The sequence below is a fragment of the Botryllus schlosseri genome, chromosome 10 (assembly GCF_051294905.1).
Source record: "Botryllus schlosseri isolate E-star chromosome 10, Bs_hap1, whole genome shotgun sequence".
NCBI lineage: Eukaryota > Metazoa > Chordata > Ascidiacea > Stolidobranchia > Styelidae > Botryllus > Botryllus schlosseri.
This window is the reverse complement of record NC_137245.1, coordinates 26,467,691-26,488,579: the sequence shown is the minus strand read 5'-3', so window position 1 is coordinate 26,488,579 and position 20,889 is coordinate 26,467,691. Positions and strand designations below refer to the sequence as shown.

At 41.8% G+C, this 20,889-nt stretch overlaps 1 protein-coding gene and 1 long non-coding RNA gene across 19 annotated transcripts; one reads left to right on the top strand and one right to left on the bottom strand.

Moving 5' to 3' along the window:
* Nucleotides 1–6,532: 6,532 nt before the first annotated feature.
* On the bottom strand, nt 6,533–18,541 carry LOC145447955 (uncharacterized). 18 transcript variants are annotated; one of them, XM_080326246.1, is made up of 9 exons: nt 14,937–16,536; nt 12,525–12,621; nt 12,316–12,460; nt 11,196–11,431; nt 10,674–10,756; nt 10,062–10,150; nt 9,128–9,305; nt 7,121–7,239; nt 6,533–6,969 (listed from the first exon to the last, which is right to left on the bottom strand). In XM_080326246.1, the coding sequence occupies exons 4-7, from the start codon at nt 11,218–11,220 to the stop codon at nt 9,188–9,190; spliced, it is 315 nt and encodes a 104-aa protein (XP_080182372.1). In that variant the 5' UTR covers nt 11,221–11,431; nt 12,316–12,460; nt 12,525–12,621; nt 14,937–16,536; the 3' UTR covers nt 6,533–6,969; nt 7,121–7,239; nt 9,128–9,187. The 18 variants fall into 18 exon arrangements, with proteins under 18 accessions (XP_080182372.1, XP_080182368.1, XP_080182367.1 ...); XM_080326242.1 differs by lacking the exon at nt 14,937–16,536 and adding exons at nt 12,686–12,715; nt 14,196–14,266 and having other exon boundaries at nt 12,316–12,621; XM_080326241.1 differs by lacking the exon at nt 14,937–16,536 and adding an exon at nt 13,957–14,095.
* On the top strand, nt 13,804–14,236 carry LOC145447956 (uncharacterized). The gene is made up of 2 exons (XR_013917760.1): nt 13,804–13,943; nt 14,016–14,236. It is a non-coding gene; the product is annotated as an uncharacterized LOC145447956 (long non-coding RNA).
* Nucleotides 18,542–20,889: the final 2,348 nt, after the last annotated feature.

Here is a 20,889-nt window from a genome sequence, read left to right as displayed (position 1 = left end):
TCCGCTAGGTTGGAGCTAAACTTCATGAGCTGGTTTGCCATCCCCAAGAACCTGCGAAGTTCGGTCTTATCAGTAGGAGCAGCATAATTCACAATAGCCTGCACCTTCTTTGGATCTTTGCTGATACCATCTTGGCCGATGACCTGACCGAGATATTCAAGTTCAGTTGCAGCAACGGTGCATTTCTTCTCATTTAGAGTCATGCCAGAGCATTTTAGACGGTCCAATACAGCCTTCAGCGTCTCATCGTGCGTAGTTTGAGTGCCAACTACTAGGATGTCATCCATATGGCAAATCACGTTTGGGATTCCTTGCAGGATTTCACTGATACGTTTTTGGAACGCTTCCGGTGCGCTCGAGATGCCAAATGGTAAGCGACGAAATTGGTATCTCCCAAACGGTGTGATAAACGTTGTCAACTTTCGGCTTTCAGGGGCGAGCTCAATTTGATAAAATCCAGAGTTTGCGTCCAGCTTAGTGAAGACCGTCCCCTTTGACAGTTGCCCCAAAGTGCTTTCGACTGTAGGCATAGGGTACAGCTCCCTTTTTACCCCATTATTGAGCTTGGTTAGGTCTACACACAGTCGCACCTTTCCGTCTGGTTTGGCTACGACTACGATTGGAGCACACCAATCTGTAGGTCCCGTCACTTCTTCTATGGTTTTAGGCACCAGTCATTTCGATGGCGTGGGTTCGAATCCCACCGCTGCCACCATGTAGTATTATCACTGAGCTTCTGGTTCTCATATACCTAGTACCCTCTGTTACACGAAGAACACTGTTTGAAATTCGAGAGAATGGTTGTAAAAGAAGTACATTATGACGAAGCATATAATTTATTGAAGTTTATTTGAACTTATATGGAACAGATGAACTTAACCCCACCAAGAATTGACGTGTAAGCGTAAAGAAAAAGGTAGAATTGTAGTGTAGAGTAATCTGAACTTGAAGTTATTAATGTAGTGTACGTATAACAAGGATAATTGCTAGAAACAACCATAAATTGCCAGAAGAATAAGTCGTCGGCCATTTTGATTAAAGCAAAGTTTGAACACGCCTGTTAGTAATTCACGGCAACCACATATTTCAAAATAACGCCTAAACGCTTAACGTGCGGGGCAAATTCAGGAAGTTATAGGGATTCAAATTTCATAGTTGATGCCATATGCTACCAAAGGGATGCAGTAAAGCTAACCTAAAGACTTACAGCCGAGTTTAGAACGTAACAAAGTAATCTGACCCGTCACCAATATGTTACCTCAAATTTTTCACGAACCTGCGCGAATACGCCAACTCACTGCGCAGACCCTAGGACAGCGGCGCGCAACCGGTTTCCCATAGGGTAATAAACCGAACTTCTGGGGGCCTTCGCCCGTCTGACTCTCCTCAGGTTATACGCTTTTCACCGCTACTAATTATCTATGTCTGATCTTCGTTTACCGGGCGTTCCGAATAAAGGCGCCAAGCGCCTAAGATTTTCTATAATTCATGATCAAAGCGGCCAATATCATCGGGAATTGCGTATATTGCTATCGATTTTTAATCCTGTCTATGCTCACGTGATCACATTATAGGTTTGATCATGTCAATGCTCACGTAATCACATTTATAGGTATAATGACTTTCTTACATTATGCTATTTTTGACCTCCTATCTGATATGCCAAAAGAAATTGGAATATGGACACAAGTAACTTTGATTCCGCTGCGACGGTATGGTGACATATTATGGATTACTATACAAGACAGACATACATGCATGAGAACGCACTTGAAACCGAAACATGCGATCGATATGGGCCTATCGCGGTAAAACACTGATGTGACGTCTTAATACCGGCAATGCACTCATCACTATCAAGACATACAGTCAGATATAATGATACGAATATTCTAGTCTGATGGAAGCAAAAACAAGACCAGCGTATGACCTTATCGATAGAGGATACCCGTTCAAACGGATCGAATAAATTCACAAATTTGTGCTGCTTAGAAGCTGATCTAATGCAGCGACGTATAGTGGCGCATTTTTCGATCAACGTTGGCAAAGGAATGGACATCTTCAACAAAATTGGTGCTTGTACTTGCATGTTCGGCATATCGTCTGACATCACCGTACGTGGTCAGATTCACCCGATGGAAGTGATGACTTCGAAAATTCGCGGCATTTAACTGTGCAGTAAATCTTACAATATATTCACGCTATACGCGGAGAGGATTATTTATTAGTTCTCCGCAGTTAATTTCGGGCTGGCCCATTGTTAGTTATGACTTTGAGCCATGTTATTTCGCCAATTCCACTAAGGATTGCGCTATTGATATGATGTCGGACAGTATCGCTGAACTGAATGTTAGGAATCTTGCGTTGTACACAACAAAATGGGCGGTCTATATCTACGTTAAAGGGAATGAGTGCGAGTGTTAGATCGAGCCCGTAATACCTGTACGGCCCGGGCCGGATCGAATTGGCACTGCACCGGGTTCAGGCTGGCTTAAAAGTGGATCACCGATCAGACAACGGTCAATCTCACCGACCCCAAATTTAAATGAGAAAAATCGTCGTCATTATTAAGGAAGTGCGAGTCGTGGTTTGATTATCACGCCTTGATTGGGTGCGCGATCTTCGGGTCCTCTGTCGTATCGGAGGCGGGCTCCATTGCATGAATATCAGCTGATCTTCAGAAGTGCTGACGTACAAATTAGTATGATCAAAGCCGCATACTGCGAATTATCAAGAATTGGTTGTGTGCGAATTGGGCTTTGAGATCTGATGTGCGGCATCTTAGCTGGGTTGTTGGTTGAGGACGCGGCATGAGATAACGATGTTGCCTGCCATATGGTTGCTACATAACGAAACTCGCGCGAAACGACTACTTCCTGACCAGGGAACTCGAAGCCTATCGATCTAAGGTAGCTGAGATAAAATAAACACACGCTCAACTCATGCACCCAGCATAATTTTATAGAGAATAATTTTGCATTTATTTAATCCTTCAAGGTAATCCGAAAGAAATACACTCCTTACCCCAATAACCAGAAAATGTGGACTGTTAGGCGACACTCTTCGACCATGAAGACAGGGATATTTTATAAATTTCGGCCGCATGCAAGTATTATGATCTTAGCATTGCGACATAGTGTTTGACGTGGACCTTGTGCGCCGTTGGTGGCGAGGGCGAAAAATCTTAAATGAGATGATTTACGAATAAGCGCTCGTTTCAGTTATACCCTGAGGATAGTGTAAGAAAGAGCCCAGTCGTGGTTAAAGATCCATGAGCTTGCTATGCCTCAAAATAACATAAAAAGAACAATTGTTAAGACATGTGTTATCAGTGCCACAACCCAGGCTGCGAAAAGCTCGGTTGAACTTTGTGTGCGCAAAATGAAACAACAGCGCCCGCCTGCGGCCTAACGGGTTAGGTTAGCGGTAGTGGCCCTTTTTTTTTAAAAAAAAGATAGGCTATATGTGATCTTCGAAGTCGGCGATTCGGCCAAAAATGGGCCAGCGAGGCGTAAGCCGTACAAGGTATGAAATACAAGCTTGAATTAGCGCATGCGGGATACTGTAATGTTGAACTACAACGCGATTGTTGCCGGATCAAAATGGCGCCTGAAATTTTCATTCAAAATGGCGCTGCTAGGACCGAAGCTGCGGACCTCGAGTTGCGCGCGAGTCATGGCTCGTGGTCATTGATAAAGCCGAAGGCGGACGAAAATGGGCACGCCGACAGGATGTTAAAAAGCTTTGTGGCCAGAGAACAATTGGCCAATCGCCGCCAACTGGAACACGAATAATTACTCATAAAAAGAATAGAAAGAAATGACTCGCCACGAGTTGGGGCCGAAATTAGTTTCCAGCTATTAGGGAGAGGAAGCTTTAGTTTATCTTTTGAATCAGACACCCATATAATCGGCCGCACAACACAGCCTAATTCAGTCCAACCCTGGACTCGAACAGAAGCAGAAGGAATGAAGATTAGGAAGAGACGACAGTTACTCGCGCACGGGGCCGGCATCCTTGCACCGGGGTTATGAAAAAAGATCAGACGATTGGGTTGAGTACTCTAGAAATATTTCATGTCGAATGTGGTTGTGCTAACGCAATTGCGGTCATAGAAAGGTGGAGCCTTGATCGGCTGTGTACGCGCTTGAAAGTGCGCATTAAATCGTCTTGTCAGTGCACCACGCCAAATATGTCCCGATTGTAAAATCTCGGCATGTACCTTCTTAGGTTACCATGTCGATTGCCCTAAATCGTGTTGGTCCTTTCAATGTGAATCTGAGCCCCTGTGCTCACAGATGTGAGCGGCTTATGGTAAAAGTTCGGGGACAGCCCGCGGGCCGCTTGTACCAATGCCTATGCTTCGGACAGGCCGCGGCGAAATTTGGACGTTTCAAGTGTTGAACAAAATATTTAAAGGCCACGTACCTTTCAAATAAAAAGGGTTGAAGTTCGCTCTGAAAGTTGCTGTGGAAATCCTGGCGAATTTCGCCATAATATAACTCTCAATATTACAAATTACGGTTGGCATAAGGCGATCCTCATGGAATGTCTATTTTTTTCATGTCCAACGTAAAATACTATCATAAGTAATTTGGATTTTTTGGCGGTTGTGGGGTCCTCGTTTATGAAAACCCGTCGAAGGGGCCACTTGGAATTACTATATTAAATATCCCTATTATTAATGCCGCGGCCCGCGGCAACCCCAAGGCTTGGGGAAGGGGCCCGCGAGCGTGTCTCTGGATAGAATAGGGAGGCGTGAAAATATAAAATAATTGACTTGGTAAAGTAGGCCTTGGAGCCTTGACGGCTGCCGTAAGTGTAGGGAGGTGTTTGATTTAGGTGCATGCTAGTTGTAAATTTTCAATGGCTCTTTCAAATATTTACCTCTGACAGGTACCCTGAAACGAGGGTCGTCTACCGTCGAATATTATTACCTATTTTAGAGACGTATTAGGTATGAGGAGAGGCGAAATCGGGCCTAGAATTGTTGCGATAAATCCGACACACAGGAACGCCGCCGGTGAAGAAAAAATCACACTACGTGATAATTACGATGATAGATCGTACAGCTTTAAATCGGAAAATAAGCGAAGGTTGAATAAAATATTTTTGTCACACTTTTGTCTAGGCTGGCATCCCTCCAGCTGGGATTTAGTCCCTAAATCAGAGCATCCGTCGTGGACTTATGGACGGCGCGGAGGACGGTGTCTTTATTGCCGTCCATGAGTCCAAGATGGCCTCTGTTTCAGTAGTGATTAGATAGATTGTAGTTAGGGTGGGATAGGTCCATTTTTAGATGATTACTCTTTAGTAATCTTGGGCCCAAGATCCAGCACTCGTACCGATGGCAACTAAACCTTATGTAGAGTTGCTTCATGTGCCGTAGATCTCTCCGAGGCATTGCATGGCCCATTGCACGAGTCATGGCACACATCGGTCCGGGTCTAAGCTAAGGCATGAATTTTTTTATAGGAACGGAGTTAGAATAAGGTAGGGCGAAAACTAGGTTCGTAACGTCCTTGGTTCAAAAGGAACCCAAAACCCACGAGGGTGTATAGGCATAAGACCGGCCAATTCGTGGCTAGTAAGGAAGTTATGAGTGACGGTGAGGTAGTTTGTAAGGTTAGTAATAGTTGCACAGATTGCGAGGTTACAAGACCGGCCAGAAATGGACTAGTCTGGCCGCCTCCGTTGAGATGTGGTAACTAAAAAATCAATCCCGACGTAGTATACTGGATCCAATAGCCGATCACATTTTGGTAGATCTTTGTACAATGCTAAAAGGCGAAATGATTTGCGACGAAATTACCAAAAGTAAAAATTTTCTACACGCTTTGCGCAACATGCCGCTCGATTGCTTACTATTAATAAGGTTACCTATTCGTGAAAATAGAAGAGCACCAAAGAAAGGAATCACATTGAGCCGAACTGCATTTGCCATTACGAGATGGAATGTCCCGCACCGTTGGCGCTCCCAGAAAGACCGTCCGCTGTGAAACCTAGGCCTGGTCAAAGCTTTCGATGAGAAAGGTGCCCAGGCGCCGAATAGTTCGTCCCTTTCAAACCGGCCCGCGACAAAATAAATAGTTGTCGCAAAAATGCGGCCTTGCTGCGGTATAATGATAACCTATATCCTCCGATCATAATAACTACTTATGTGAGTGTATGAACTGAGTTATGAAATGACAACTTTCCTCGGAACCACAAATATCGCCGACGCATAATCTTGTAATTGGGAATGAGTGTCTCATCTTGCTTTCCTGGGAATTGGGACTGCTCAGTGCTCGGTTTAACACAGGCGCCAATACCATTGACTGAAAATTTCGAATAGGTCTTCCTGAGATGTAACGCAGTTGAACAATGAAACCCACGAGGGGCAAGCCAAAAAAAACGTATTGCTGACGTCCATTTTGAATAGGGTCTGATTATAGTTTCATCGGACCTTCTTACCAGAGGTTGAAATCCATTCTCAGAGCGAACTGCATCAACTGTCACAATAATTCTGTGTTGTGAAAAGGTGAATACGAGAGTTTTCCGAGTGGTATTATTGAGATTGCGACAATATAGGATGACGTACTGAAGTGAGCGTAAAATATAGTACGACTTGCAATTTGGGCCTAGTGTTATCTCGCAACGTAACTCCTAGAATTAAGTATTGTTGTCAAAAATGGATCCCGCGGGATGTGAACTTGCTAAGCTAGGCGAATGATTGAATTGGTCAAATCGCAGCGCATAAATCGTGATGGCTAAAATATCAGTTTGGACCATGTCAACTAAAGCTTTCGATATCAGAGGGTTTAGACGCCGAATAGACCAATCCTTGTAAGCCGAGCGCGGCGGTATGCGACAACAGATTCACATATGAATTCCGGAACGAAACTTCGGAAAGAATCTGGAATTATTCGAGTTATGACTTTGTCCAGCCTCCTTGTGATTTCTCTTCTTCCGGTCAAATTGGTAGCACGCCTGGCAAAATTAGAGTAGAGTTACTGGAATGGTGTGGCTGGGTTTAGCTTAAAACTGTGGAACGAGGAATGTGCCTTAGAACTAAATTCACAGGGTCGATTTGGGGCCATTTAGTAAGCGTTGAGTTGGTACGTCAGTTAAATCAACCTACCTCATGTGCGTGCGGGGTGGTTGCAGTCTGTCGTAATTGTTGGGGTTGGTCCAGTGAGGACTGCGGCGGGTTGTTTTCTGAGCGGCATGGTGGTCGTCGATGCCGACGCTTTGAGTGGCCTGGATTGAACAAATATGGTTTATTTGAATTCAGAGGTGGTCAAGGTAGTCAAGAAATCTACTCAAGTAGAGGTAGCGACGAAGAAAACTACTCAAGTACGAGTAGAAGTACTTCTTCTTTAAGCAACCTAGAACTACTTGAAGTGGAAGTAGAATTGACTGACTTTAAAGGTACTCAAGTAAGTAGGTAGTGGTGAAAACGATCCTAAAATTCGTTCACATGGATGGTAAAAAGCTGCAGATTGAACTATGCGATAGGTGACGAGGTTGATTCATATTGATGCATATCTGCGGGTATCCAATTTTCAATAGCATAAACATTCGTCCGCATCATAGGATGAAAATGTTAGTATTGATATGGAAATGCGATGCTGGCCCTTTGTTTTCTCGAACAGCACGTTTTAGAGAACAGCATGGTGTGGCGCCATTCCCCATATTATAAAGCCAGTATAGTTTAGTCAAAGAGCAATACGGAGAGGTTATATGAGATACGGTGTAAACACTTTGCGCGATTAGTAAACTTCATAGAAGTTATGGTGGACCGTAAAAATACCATATTGTGTAGCTTTATTTCCAGAAATTAAAGGTATTGCCACACTTGCTTTTGTACTTCAAGATGTATATTATCCAGACAAAAGAACTGATATTAATTATAACTCAAAGTATATGATACTGGGAATTGAAAGTGCTGAAGTATAAATACTAGTTCTAAAAATCGAACATGTATCTCATGTTTTTAGTCCAGAAAGTTTCAAAGGTGGTATGCTAAAACGGCTGTAAAACTAAACAAGGTCAGAGTCTACTTTTCCAGATTTGGACACGATTACGATATGATGATTAAAGTAAATGCTAGATTGCGAGACGTCGATTTCGGGCGTTGTGATGACCCATATATACTGTGGCAAGGATTCTGGGCTTTACTAAAATTTTGTGAAAATTGAATGTTGTTTCCGTGGGGGCAGCCCCGGGGTTCCTCAGGCTATCTTCCTGATTGGAAGATTGAACTACTTCTACTTGACAAACTGAAAATAGCGAAGAATAAATAAGTAAATCACAAAATATTACGAAGTAAAAGTAGGAAAATTCAGATCCACTTGAGTAAGTACCATAAGTAGAGGATAACTACTTGGGTACTTCGAAAAAGTAGAAGTACTTCGCCACTGACCACCTCTGTTTAAATTCGAGCGGAGGCCTAAAGTATAATACGACATCAATTAGTTACGATCCTATGTATTAATAGATAAATACGGTATGTGTTATTAGATCTGAAATAAATGACCAATTGACCATTTTTTTAGTGGAAGAGGGTAGTAGCCCTATATCATAGTGCGAAATTCGACAAAAAGGGGGGACCGAGCAGGTTTCTGGTTGAAATTTGGAATGTTTTGCATGAGATATGCGGGTTCAAGTAGTCTGAAAACTACTTTTCAAAAAAACTACTCAACAGCAGCCCGCGCCGATTACTTAGTTTTGATTTCAAAAGGTCTACTACAGGTCTGAAAAACCTATATCTAGTGCCTAAAAACTACCTTTCAAGTACTACTTTTCAATGGTATAGCCAAATAAACTAGAATAGTAAACCAGACCTCAGTTAAGATGTATAGTGACTCATAGATTTTGACCCCAGCGCTGGCAGATAAAATGGATTGTCTTTTACCATTTGAACCGATGATTGTGCAGTAATTTTCCGGGTGCTCGAAGTCACTGAATTGTGCAAATCTTAGCGATAGAAGGTTGGGATCGTGATTATTCCAAACTGTTGTCACTAAAGTAGGTCCACCCAGTCTCACATCTACTTGAATGGGAGCACAGCCAGACAAGTAATACTCAAATGTAGGGGTCCCTAATCTGTTGGTATCAAAACAACCACGAACAACATCTTTCTTACAAACATTGTTGGCGAGCAGTACATCTTTACATCTGAGCGGTATTAACATATCATGTGCGGTTATGACGTTGAACGCTTTAAAATTGCTCCTTGGTACTTGAAAAGGCCTTGCCCCAGTCTTGAATGCCTCATTGAAACACCGGAGGGGTGGCTGGGAATCTGTACTATGGTATTGTTCCTGCAAAAATTGAGAGAAAATTTGCTTTAAGAACTGGCAATTAAAGATTACTTTTAAATTAGTATCTGTAAGAACTAGTTTGGTATGGAATGACAACAGGTTTCGGAACTAGACTAGCAAGGTATAGGGAGTGGATCCTGGAATCTATGCGACCCTGTATTATGGTCCTTGGCGTTCAGTTAAAACTGAGCGATAGAGCGATTAGAAAATGGATTAACGATATATTACCTATGGCAGTTGGCTGAATAAATAGTACTGTTATTTTCCAAGTGAAAATAATTTCACAAGTGACTAATAATTGAAGCCGCGAATACTTGAATATCTTTCCCCGCCATTTCTGCGTCATGGATGTGGTATTTGCTTGCTCGGATTGATTGTTATGGGACCCCAGAACAACTTTGTGCAACCCCAGAACAGCAACGGCCAACTAAGACCTAATACATGGCTTCACCACTTCTTGTTAATTATTAGACTGAATGAACCTGCCAAGGTGACTTATGGCTATTGCTTTAAATGAGAAAAATGTTTTTTTGAAACGTAGGGACTGAACTTTGTTTTTGTGAGGACTTATTAAATTAGTGTACTCAAGGACATTAAACACTATCCAAATCACTTCATGTTATGGCTAATATACTTTCCAAGTGGGTACGTACATTCGAGTTGAATCTGTAGATAGGAGAGCACGCGACGTGACGCGCACTGATGGGGGTTTCGCGAGATCTGGGTACACAATGATACGGTCAAAACAATACATACCATGAGTTGGAGGTTTGAGGCAGTGGTGTCGGACTCAAATTGCGTCCCGGGCCGGATTCAGGCTTTCCAATCGCTCGCGGGCTGGTCAGCTGATAAAATAGCAAGTAACAGCATGTGTTCACGTACAATGGAATTGGCAAATTGCTACGATATAGGTTGACATATTCTACTCGCTAGTCCAGCACATGTGTTGTGAGGGGCACAGGATACTCAATTGATAATAAGTTGGGTCAAATCCTTGTAAACTACACAGGATAGTTTCAATTTGGCGTTTCCACTTTTGCAAGAATGAGCACTCATCATTCGGGGTTGTGACCGGGTCAAGTCAGCAATCAAGTTCGGATTCGACTGCTCAGTTCCCTATTGAAGTCTTGCTAATAATAATTTAATTTACTCTTGGCAGTTTATAGCCGCGTAAATTGAATCCTAGTAGTTTGATAACTTTGCTGTTATTCAAAATTACAATGAAATGTTGATCTTGATTGTCTGAAATTTGAGACATGCGCCTTGATCTATGATGGATGTCGAGTTCGCCGCGAAATCGCAGCGCCATGGTCATAATAAATAATTTTTGAATAATTGTTACATAACGGGTTACGGATATGAGTTTACCTTGCCGAATGAGCGGTATTCCTGCCGCTCAGCCTGAGTGATAGCTGGTCCTTGTGGGAATGCTATGATGTTCAGTGCGGTTTCTGTAAAAGGAAGACTGATTATTGCCCAACGATCTCTACAGTCCAAAGGTGGTCATAATGGCAGCATTGTTACTTGGATAGGCTGAGAGCTGTTGAAGTACTACCTGCGAATTTCTGCTTGATTGTGGGTAGGATTACCTCGGAACTGCATCACCAATGTGTTGCGAGTTCGAGTCATACCAGAGTAACTACAGAAGGGGTGGTCTTCAGGCTACCGGTCGGCGGTTGCGAAACAGAAGTTGACCCGGTGTGGGTAACCACAGTGGTCCTGGACATCACAAAATTCTACCCGGGCATGTTGATAGTTAAAAAGTAGTTCGAATACTCGCCTGTTTGATCAGGCAGTAGAAGTAGATGGGACTGACTTGAGTACTCCGAACTAGTGGAAGTACCTATTACCACTGTCTCCAGCGTGAATGTTGACAGCAAACTCACTCACCTAACATCGGTCGTTTGTTCGCCATTCTGCGCTCAACATTGACCGTTTGGATATAACATTAGTTGCGGAGAACTTTACGACGAACCATGCTTATACCGTAATCTTTGACCGAATTCAAATTCGCGCGGTTTCTGAATTCTTTCTTGTGTCAGCCGGTGCATCGTAGCAGGGGGTAGATTCGTGTTGGCTGCTGAGTAGCTGGAAGTGCCGATAGGACTCTTTTGCTATGATTTGATCTGTAAAATCAATATACAAATGACTTGAATTCATGCCGATATTGGGTGTAATTAGATAAGGTAATTTTTACCCGTATAGTAAAATGGAGCTCTATATCACCTGGCTAGAATCCTTGTATAGATTGTGTAATTAAATAATTGTGGTGCTAAAATGAGGGAACTCGGAACAGTGGATTTAATTCCTAGACATGAATCCACGAACTGGGACAATCTACGGAGCATTTATTACTCCTTGGACAGTTGGGATTTAGGAACCTATGAAACACGCGAAGAAAGGATGAATTTTAAAAGAGCTGTGTGGGATATAATTTCAGACAGAAATGATTGGTGTAAGAGACGGGACGATGGCCTCTTGACGAGAGTGTCATTGTACGATGAAATATCCCAGAGAACATTGAATATAATGTGCAATATATTGGACGATATTTTGGAACTAAGAAGTAGTGATCCATATGATGCAGGGAGGCGCATAATGATTTACGAACTAATTCGAGGCGTGGTTATTAAGGCGACGGATATAAGAGTTTCGAAGAATTGCTACAAAACACTCAATAGCTGCAACATGCATGAGGGGGTCGAGGATTGGGCATGTCAACACGATCTTGGTTTAATAGGTCATTCAATTGTAGATCACAGACGGACTGTCAAGATACGAGAATTGACTTTACGCCCTGCACCTGTAGAAGGAGCAAGTGTTGATATTGATGCGGTGGTACCTCAAAACATTTTGCACGTTGGCCCACACGATTGTATATGTGATGGTGAATGCGACTGTATACAAATAAGAACACCGTATGAATTGAGATGATATCTGCAATCGGTATAAAAGTTTGGCTCGCTTGAAACAGGAATGCTTGATGTTTAAAAATAGGGTCAGAACTCACCTGAGGTTTGGAATTTGAAAGTTAAAATAATGGGTGATCTTTGAGTCTGGAAATCATAGTGCAATCAGTGTTGGTCCAGATTAGTTGCACTGGGCAATGTCTGAATAATGTCCCGAATGAATTAACCTTGTGTACAGATTGAATACTGTGGGATAAATAGCCAGATAATAGGACTTGAGTCAGGGTTTGACTCGGTTTATTTAAGTCACCTTTTCTCTGGTTTAGTTTGTCTTGACTTGATTTTGGAGATGTGAGTCGATGAGTGGCTGGATCGCGGCGCCTTGTATACGTTCTGAATTGTATAACCTGTGAGGAACAATCCATTATTGAATGATCGGGCGCTTATTGTATCACAAATGAGTTGAATTACCTTGTCTAGACAGTGATAAAGTGATATAGTCTGCTAGTAAGGTGCCTTGATTCTATAAGAGGCTAACAGTACTCATTGCACGCTTCGTGAACCTCTGATATGTATGTACCAGCGGTTATTAGTCTTTTTGGAAATAGTACTTATAGGTTGCACTATGTTGCATCCAAGTCTGTACTAAGCAGAGCAGTCCACCATCTTTTAATAACAACTACTCAACGCACTTAGTTTTAGGTCGCCGCCTATGATGTGTGTAATTGGCCAAATCCTTCTGGAAAGCCAGGCCAGAGAAGCTGAGCCACTGAATTATTGACCCAAGGGCACAGTGTGTTTTTTGAGAGGTGTTTGTAGGTCCCTAGTTTTGAGACCTAATAGTATTGACAATCAATGTGAACTTGAGGGATTGAATTGGTCCCGATTTTGAGGCATCACTTCATCAGTGGGACTGTAGTGGCTGGAAGTGAGGCCAGATCTTTTCTCCCCAATTCCCACTCTCCTACTTGAAATAGTTTACTCTGCCTTACCAAATTGTGGGAGAATATAAGCGTGAGTGTATATAATGAATTGGATGCCTTGTAAACGGGAAAGGCCAGATTGCACCAATTAGAGAAAGTCATTTTTCCTGTATAGCACAGCGGAACTTTGTTTGTGGGCTGACTGCTATTTTTCTTGTATTAAGATTGTGTAATTGTACAATTGTAAAACCAAAATGGATTACATAGAGATCACTGACCAAATGGTTGGAGAATATGCGCATGAGTTAACTAGAATATATAATGAATTAGATGCCTTGCAAATGGAAAAAGACAACGGTCGCGAACAGATTTTCAAAAATACGACTACGATAATAAAGAGAGCGCTGAAAAACAGAGAACGTTTAAGTCGTCTGGCAATTGCTAAAGATGATAAAAAAGACTTGATGGATGACATCAGATTTATTCTGTTGGAAATTGAAGGTATGAAGGGGCAGGAACGAGTGATGATATACGAACTCCTGCGTGGATACATATCGTACCATACTGGGTTCGTCGTGCCTAAAAGTTCGTATAGAGCGCGATCAAAAATTATGGAGATTTGGAAAACTAACGAACAAATAAACTGGACTTATGACCCTGAATTTGTGTGGTTAGGAGAGGAAAGAAGGAAACCGATTTTCTTGGTGGTCCCGCCAGAGGAAGACAAAGAAAATCAGGGATGTTAATCGTGTTATACGGAAGGGAACATTTATGCGGAATACTGAACAATCATGTATCGTGTATGGGTAGGTTGCTTACCTCGCGATTTAATTGTAGTTAGAGAAATTGAAACTTGTGTCCCTTTTCTGTGTGGCCAGATTTGACTTGGCATAATGGGGCGCGACGATCAAGTTGACCCAACCGGTGTCTTGTGCCATGTATCAATCTGGTAGGCGTTCGAAATCTTGACAAATACGCTAAGGTGATCTGTGAGAGCAGTCGGCCATTCACTGAATGTGCGGCTTGCATGGTGGTAAACTAGCAGTAAATGATATAGCCTACTTGCAATGTATCTGTGTCCTATGGACTATGGCTCTCAGTGCCATCTTGACTGGCCCGCTAGTGTGATCTAGGCCAAACAGTATCGCTTATACAGTTATAATCAACTTTTCCGTGTGATTTGACTTACTCAGTCACTTGCTTGTTTGTCTTGGGGAATTCATGGTGTTTTTTAGACGCTATGGTCATTGAGTCCGGACCGATATTCTTCTTTTTTCCGTGGCTGACGATTTGTGGCGCAGCTCACCTCTAGGCTTTTGTGAGACACCGCTGACTCTCAAAGGTGACTTGACTTAACTTGTGGCTCTAGCGGAATTTACGAGATAATTTCGAGTCAGCAATAAGTAAATGGTGTTTATTGGCATTGCGCAGTGTTCGCCATAATCGAGCCACTTGTATTATTGAGTCATGAATATATTCATGCGGTTATATCTTCACACATGTGAATGGGTAGTGCACAATACTGTATGAGGTTGACTTCGTATTCAATTGTCTGACTGGGCTCATAACACAGAGAGCAGCACATGACTACATTTAGAAAGATTGGACATATATTCTATTCAAGATAAATGGTTAATTGATCTGTCTGTCACACAGCTGACAAAATGTTATGACTTTGAAATTTGAATCTCACTCGTACTTCGAAAATTCGATTTGACTTGAATTGTGACTTGACTTGACTCGAGTCACCTTCTAAAATCGATAGACTTGATTTGACTTAACTTAGAATTATGGCCCACCTTGAAAATTCGACTTGACTCACTGGTGGTTTGACTCCGGCTTGACTTGGCCTGGCTCGGTCAGAATGTCCCATGACTCGGAGTAGTGAATAAATCTGCGCGCTGTGTAGGTTAAGGTTGTTGCTCTGAAATTCAAGAAAATTGTGTTGGTAATTATTGGCGAATTATTAAAACAAGCCTTTTAGGAAATAGCACTCGGTTTTTACTCGGCGGGGCTAGCTGAGCTTCTTGCTCACAAACCATTGTGTCATAGATAACACTAACCCTAGCTGAAATGTAACATAGCCCTAGGTTACGCAGATTCCACAAAATAGAGCCCAACTAAAAATGGTTTGCAGCGGGTTGTCGTACAATATTCAATTAAAATCACAGAAAAAATTAACCTTTGGATTACGATAATTGGACTTGTTTCTTTTCTAAGGATGCACCTTGTATCTTGGACCCAATATGCCTATGTTCATGTATTGGCAACCTTTGGAAGTCTCTAGGCCAGTGGTTATCAGCCTTTTGGGCTTCGCGGACCCTTTTTGACCGTCACGGACCATCGCGGACCCCCTCAAGTTTTAGTTCAATTCTAGCTCTATTATGGTGCAACCTTCATCTTTCTCGTGCAAATATGAACCGTAGGCTTGTGATAAACAGCAAAAATAGCCTAATCATTTTTCTTGAAATAACATCATACTACTTATGTAGAAATTGGTAGATTTTTATTATTTTAAAGCTAATCTTGCTGCTGACTTTCTTGAAGCACGTGGTTGTGTCTTGAAGATCCGCGTCTTCGTTTTGATATGAACAAGTGCCGAAAACCATTCCCGCAAAGATAGATGTAGACTAATGCAAAATTAACGCGCAACGCTTCCGACGATACTTTTGGCGTGATCGCAAACATTTATGGCACCAAAATGAAGAAATAAATATTTTATGTCCAGCATCTAGCGCAGGGACGGGCAACATACGGACCGCGGTCCGGATTTTGCCCGCGACGGCATTTTGGTCGGCCCGCAGAGACCGTCAGAGTGAAATCCTAATCAAAAAGTATAGACAGGTTTTATGCGCCAAATAATGGATCCAAGTTTTCCAACCCGAGAAACGACTTATTCTGTTTGGGTTTACATATAGATATATATTTACGAGCAAACATTTTCGATCATGAACAATTCAACGTTAACAAGACAAGGCTGCATACCGATATAACTGGTGGTATGAATTTCAGGGTTGGGGCGTAATGCTTTGATAGCAACGAAACACTCCTTGTTCATCAACAAATCAGCCTTGTCAATATGGCATCCGCAATAAGAATGCGCCAAATCTGAATAGCCGAGTTTTAAGAGCAGGTATATCATTGTCTGATTCATGACGAGTGTCATCCAAACATATTTGGGTTCATTTCACTATGAATATACTATTCAATTGTATATTGAAGTTCTGTACCTCCAAGAAGCTGCTCAAATAGTGGTTACGTATATCATAGGATAGAATGGGTTTCGTGGCGAGGTTTCAATCCCGGCATTGGGACAAATTCGGGAAATAATTCGGAAATTTTTGTTTCAAACGACTGTTCTCTAATTTGACGAGACTGACAACTTCAAATCGAGAATATTTTGCAGACGTTATAAAGTCACCCTGATTGACGTTACTATATCTCCATATTTTTTCCACAAAACATCAACAAAACGTCTCTAAACAGCAAAATATGTTTGTATAATCAGGTTAGTGGAAAATTGGCAATGAAAATCCACACTACGATAGTTCATGTCAGACGATTATTATGATGATATGAATCGAGAGGTTTCAGCAGTTGTGAGGCGTTTTGTTTTTCAATGAAAAGTTCAATGGAAGCTGGCTAGTGCATAAAGTGTAAAAGGTCAGTAGGGCCATAGCTAAAAGCTGTCTCGCCCTGCCCATCTCACCACTTAGAAGTCAAATCCTTGGGTATAATATATCATTTGTTGGTGCTTATGTTGGGCAGGTTTCCAGTCTAGGGACCATGATGTGCATAGATTGGCAAACTTTCTTGCGGAAATAGGATTGAATAACCGATACATTAAAACTTGTCTCAACAAGCTGGGTATAGGTCATGTGCTCTTGACCTATAGCTCATATAAATTTTCCAAAATCATTTTTCAAGACCACCAACTGTGTCGTTTCTTTGGTTGGCAACGTTGCCTGCAAAATAAGACCAAGGATACTGACACAGCAAAAACTGTCACAATAAAAACAATACGCCTTATAAGATGCGTTTTGTTGGTCTAGTTTCTGGGACCAAGTAAGTGAGACAATCAATTTTGGTCTTAAGATACTGAATCGGTCTCAATTTCAAGACCTCAATTCATCAGAGAGATCAAAATTACTGAAAATAAGACAAAATCATCCTCATTTCTTGAATTAGAGACCAAATTTGTCTAAATTTCTTTGTAATGTATTGTCGAGTTGTGGACACCTACTATGAACCATGCGAATTGACTTGGTGAGATTAACATATTTGTAAAAGTTAAGAATGAGTGAAAGAATTGCACTCCAGGTGGACCTACCATTAGGAACACAGGCTGAAATTCTTGACAACTTAGCACTGGATCAGTTTTTGAGCCCATTCTATTATGACAATTTATATTGATATTGAATAAAGAGAGGTTAAATCATTAAAGTTATGTCCAAATGAAATCGAGGTTAAAATTGTCTGATGTTCCCTACATTTTCTGTGTTATAGAGGAGAGAGGTCTGGTCATGCACATGCTTAATTGTCCAGTTCTAAAATGATTCTGTTTTATATGTCGGGTGACCTATTGCCATGACTGTTAAGAAGCCTGCCGAATCTGAATTCAATCCTGTATGGAATCGGTGTGCTGTGCTCACACTATATTCTATTTTTTAGGAAAATCATCACTGCTCACCTGATATATCAGGCAATTCCAATCAGGAATTCAATTAGGTAAAAGGAGTACTTACCAGGAAGACCCTTGAATTTCAGATTAGATCCCAACATAGTGAATATAGGCTGTTGGGTATCCAAGAGAAGTGACTAACTAACATTATGGAACCACTTAGTTATGATGATGATCTGAAATCCTGAACTATAAAGGTTATGGAAAAATAAGATAAATTTATATTATCAGGAATAATCCGGGGTAGTGCCTTTGTTGTAATTTCACTGATATTGAATGGATCTTGGTGACCTAATCGACTAAGGAAAGGTGCTGAAGCGTCCTTGGTCTTCTGTATGAAACAATATGTGATATAGCAGTAGAGTTTTAGCAGGGCAGTATTGATCGACTGACCTGATAAATCGCAGCTTGCCAGGGAAGGTAATGCGCGTCTAGTATCATAGATTCAGGCTGTGCCATTGTGTTGAGATTGTTTACCGTAAGAAGAATTAAATCAAAATTCTATTTTTACTATGGCTGGCTCGTGATGCGATAAGTTGCACTACGAACTGGCTAAAACCCTATGAAATCTCGGTTCATTGTTTGAAATGGGTCCTGCGCGGCTACATTCTGAGTCTGTGGCCCAATGTCAGACAGGGATGACACCGATATACGACCGAATAACCAGAGTTTGAATCCCAAGTTCGCCGTTAACCGAGTTCGCCGTCAACCGCTGGCCATCGGCCGAATTTCCTATGCGGAAAAAAGATGCGCGTTATTTTAAATATGGCGATATGCCGTTATTGTAACAATTATCGATTGGCCTCGGTACGAAGATATCACTAGTGAACCAAAATGGCGCCAGCTAATATTAAATGCTAGACTGCTTAGATAGCTCCCTTCATGGGTAAAAGGAAGCAAAGTGGTGGTAGCCGGCCTACTAAACCTTGAGTTGTGACATCTTGGAAAAGGGCGCCTGTTCGTCGTATATTTTGGCTTGGCTCGGCTAATTCGCAAAAGAATGAGTTGAACTGGTTCTATTGGCCAGGCGGAGACATAAATTAACTATCACGTGACGCAAAATAGAATTGGTGGGTCAATTTCGAAAATCATCCAGCGTCCAGGGTCGGTCAAGTCGCTCTATCTGCGGTCGTATGTGCTGTACACACTAAGATAAGTGGTACCCATGCTGATGTTACCGATCCAGTGAACTTCACGTGCGGTTTAGAGTTAGTTGTGATGGCGAGTCCTCGTTTTGCAGAATATAGTTGATTGATATAATAAGTGCTTGTTTTGCAAAGCATAATTGATGAGGACTTGCATTGATTCGATTAAGAGGTTGGTTAATTGTGTATTTCATCGAATAGATTGAGTTCATTTCTCTCTATCGCCTGGCCGACGTATTACTTGAATTTATCCGCCCTAAGTATATGGGGAACCACGCAATTCTCACTTAACCCTAAATGACTAAGGGTTTACTATTACGTGATTGCTCAGGTGGGGTCAAAATGACCCCATCAGTTTATATGCTTCTTGTGTTACCAACTTCGCTGACCCGCTGTATAATAACCTCCTACAAGACGTTATAATGAGGAATCTTCTTCTTTTGAACCCAACTGTCTGCCTATTTCAAAGATTCCTCCTCAAGGCATGGCACCATAACACAAATGGCGAGCTGGGGTCAGACTGACCCCATCAGATCTGAAGGCTTGTGGTCATGCCTCATTGACTCCATGTGACATAAACAATGCGAAAGAGCCATGAGCAGTCGTAATCGTTCCGATTACAATGAGGAGAAAAGTACTTAGTCTGCCCGCTATACTTTCGAAGAATAGTCTGACATATGCTCAGAGGTGGTCAAAGTAGTCGCCGTCTCTGCTCAAGTAGAAGTAGAAGTGACGCCGGAATTTCTACTCAAGTAGAAGTAGGAGTTTATAGTTCACAAGTAAGTAAGTAGGTATTCTACGCATATTTTTGCCTACAAAACAGAAAACGGTCAAGTAGAAGTAGAATTAGTCCAAAAGCATAACTACCTAAAAGGTAGCGTGAGTCGGGAAAATCTACTTCGAGTAATTCAAAAGGTAGAAGTACTCCGTTGGTGACCACCTCTGCATGCTCAATCAATAGCTCATAGCGGCGAGGTATTAGCGATAATCAGCAAATGTATTATTCTGATTAATAGTGTATAGCACCATTTAGGATTACATGGATGGCAAGAACAATCCGACCGCACATAAAAATATGGATCGCATATTTGTTCGCCTGGGATCAATTTTGATCCAACCTTAGTGATGGCGGGTTGGGGTCATAATGCATTCACTATTTGTTACTTACTTCAGAGATAGGGGCGGCTAGGTCTGTATTGAACGGTATGTGCTGCGAACCTTTGTGTGGAATCATCGCTGACCATAGCTTTGTTGAAAAACAGCCTATCGTATCATAAGCCCACGTATAGATATCATCATTCCATGACGTTCTAAATGCCGCAATCTCTGCCTAAGGAAACGTGCGATCACGCCTCGAAAGCTGCTGAATAGGGCAAACGGACTGGTGGTGATTAGACTACCAGACAAGCCGAGACAACTAAATTAATAAGGCTATAGCTGATAGGGAATTAGGACAAGCGTAATAATTCGGCATCCCTGTCTAGCTCAACTTAACGGAAGAAGAATTTGAGTCAGAATACAGTGTAACTGGAGAATAGCTCTAAAGTAGAAGCTGTATTCTTGTATTTCATTTATTATATACACGGATTTATTATACCGATACACAAAATTTATGTTAAGTTCCAGAAAGTAAAAGACATTGTATTGTGATTGAATCGCTAAGTGTGCCCCTGAAAAAACATCTCGGGGACTACGGATAGTTCATTTACTCGAATACAAGGCTGCGCAATTCCCACCTTATATACAAAAATGATTTTTCGAATAAGCATAGAAACTGTATTGTCTACGTCTGTTGTCTGTTGTGTTGAGTTTATATTAAATCACAGGGTATAAATGCAATTGAGGACGCACGTTGTAGTGAATGATTTGTTTTAACGCCACAATCATTTATGAGGGTAATGTGGTCCAATTGCAATAGCCCTTCCA

What these genes read in the sequence shown, in the direction of transcription:
- LOC145447955 (XM_080326234.1), bottom strand. Translation starts at nt 14,029, where the DNA reads ATGCCAAGTCAAATCTGGCCACACAGAAAAGGGACACAAGTTTCAATT. An exon ending in AATACCGCTCATTCGGCAAG is followed by an intron (nt 10,151 to 10,673) that starts GTAAACTCATAT and finishes CTATTTTATCAG; the next exon opens with CTGACCAGCCCGCGAGCGAT. An exon ending in CCTCAAACCTCCAACTCATG is followed by an intron (nt 9,306 to 10,061) that starts GTATGTATTGTT and finishes CAATTTTTGCAG; the next exon opens with GAACAATACCATAGTACAGA.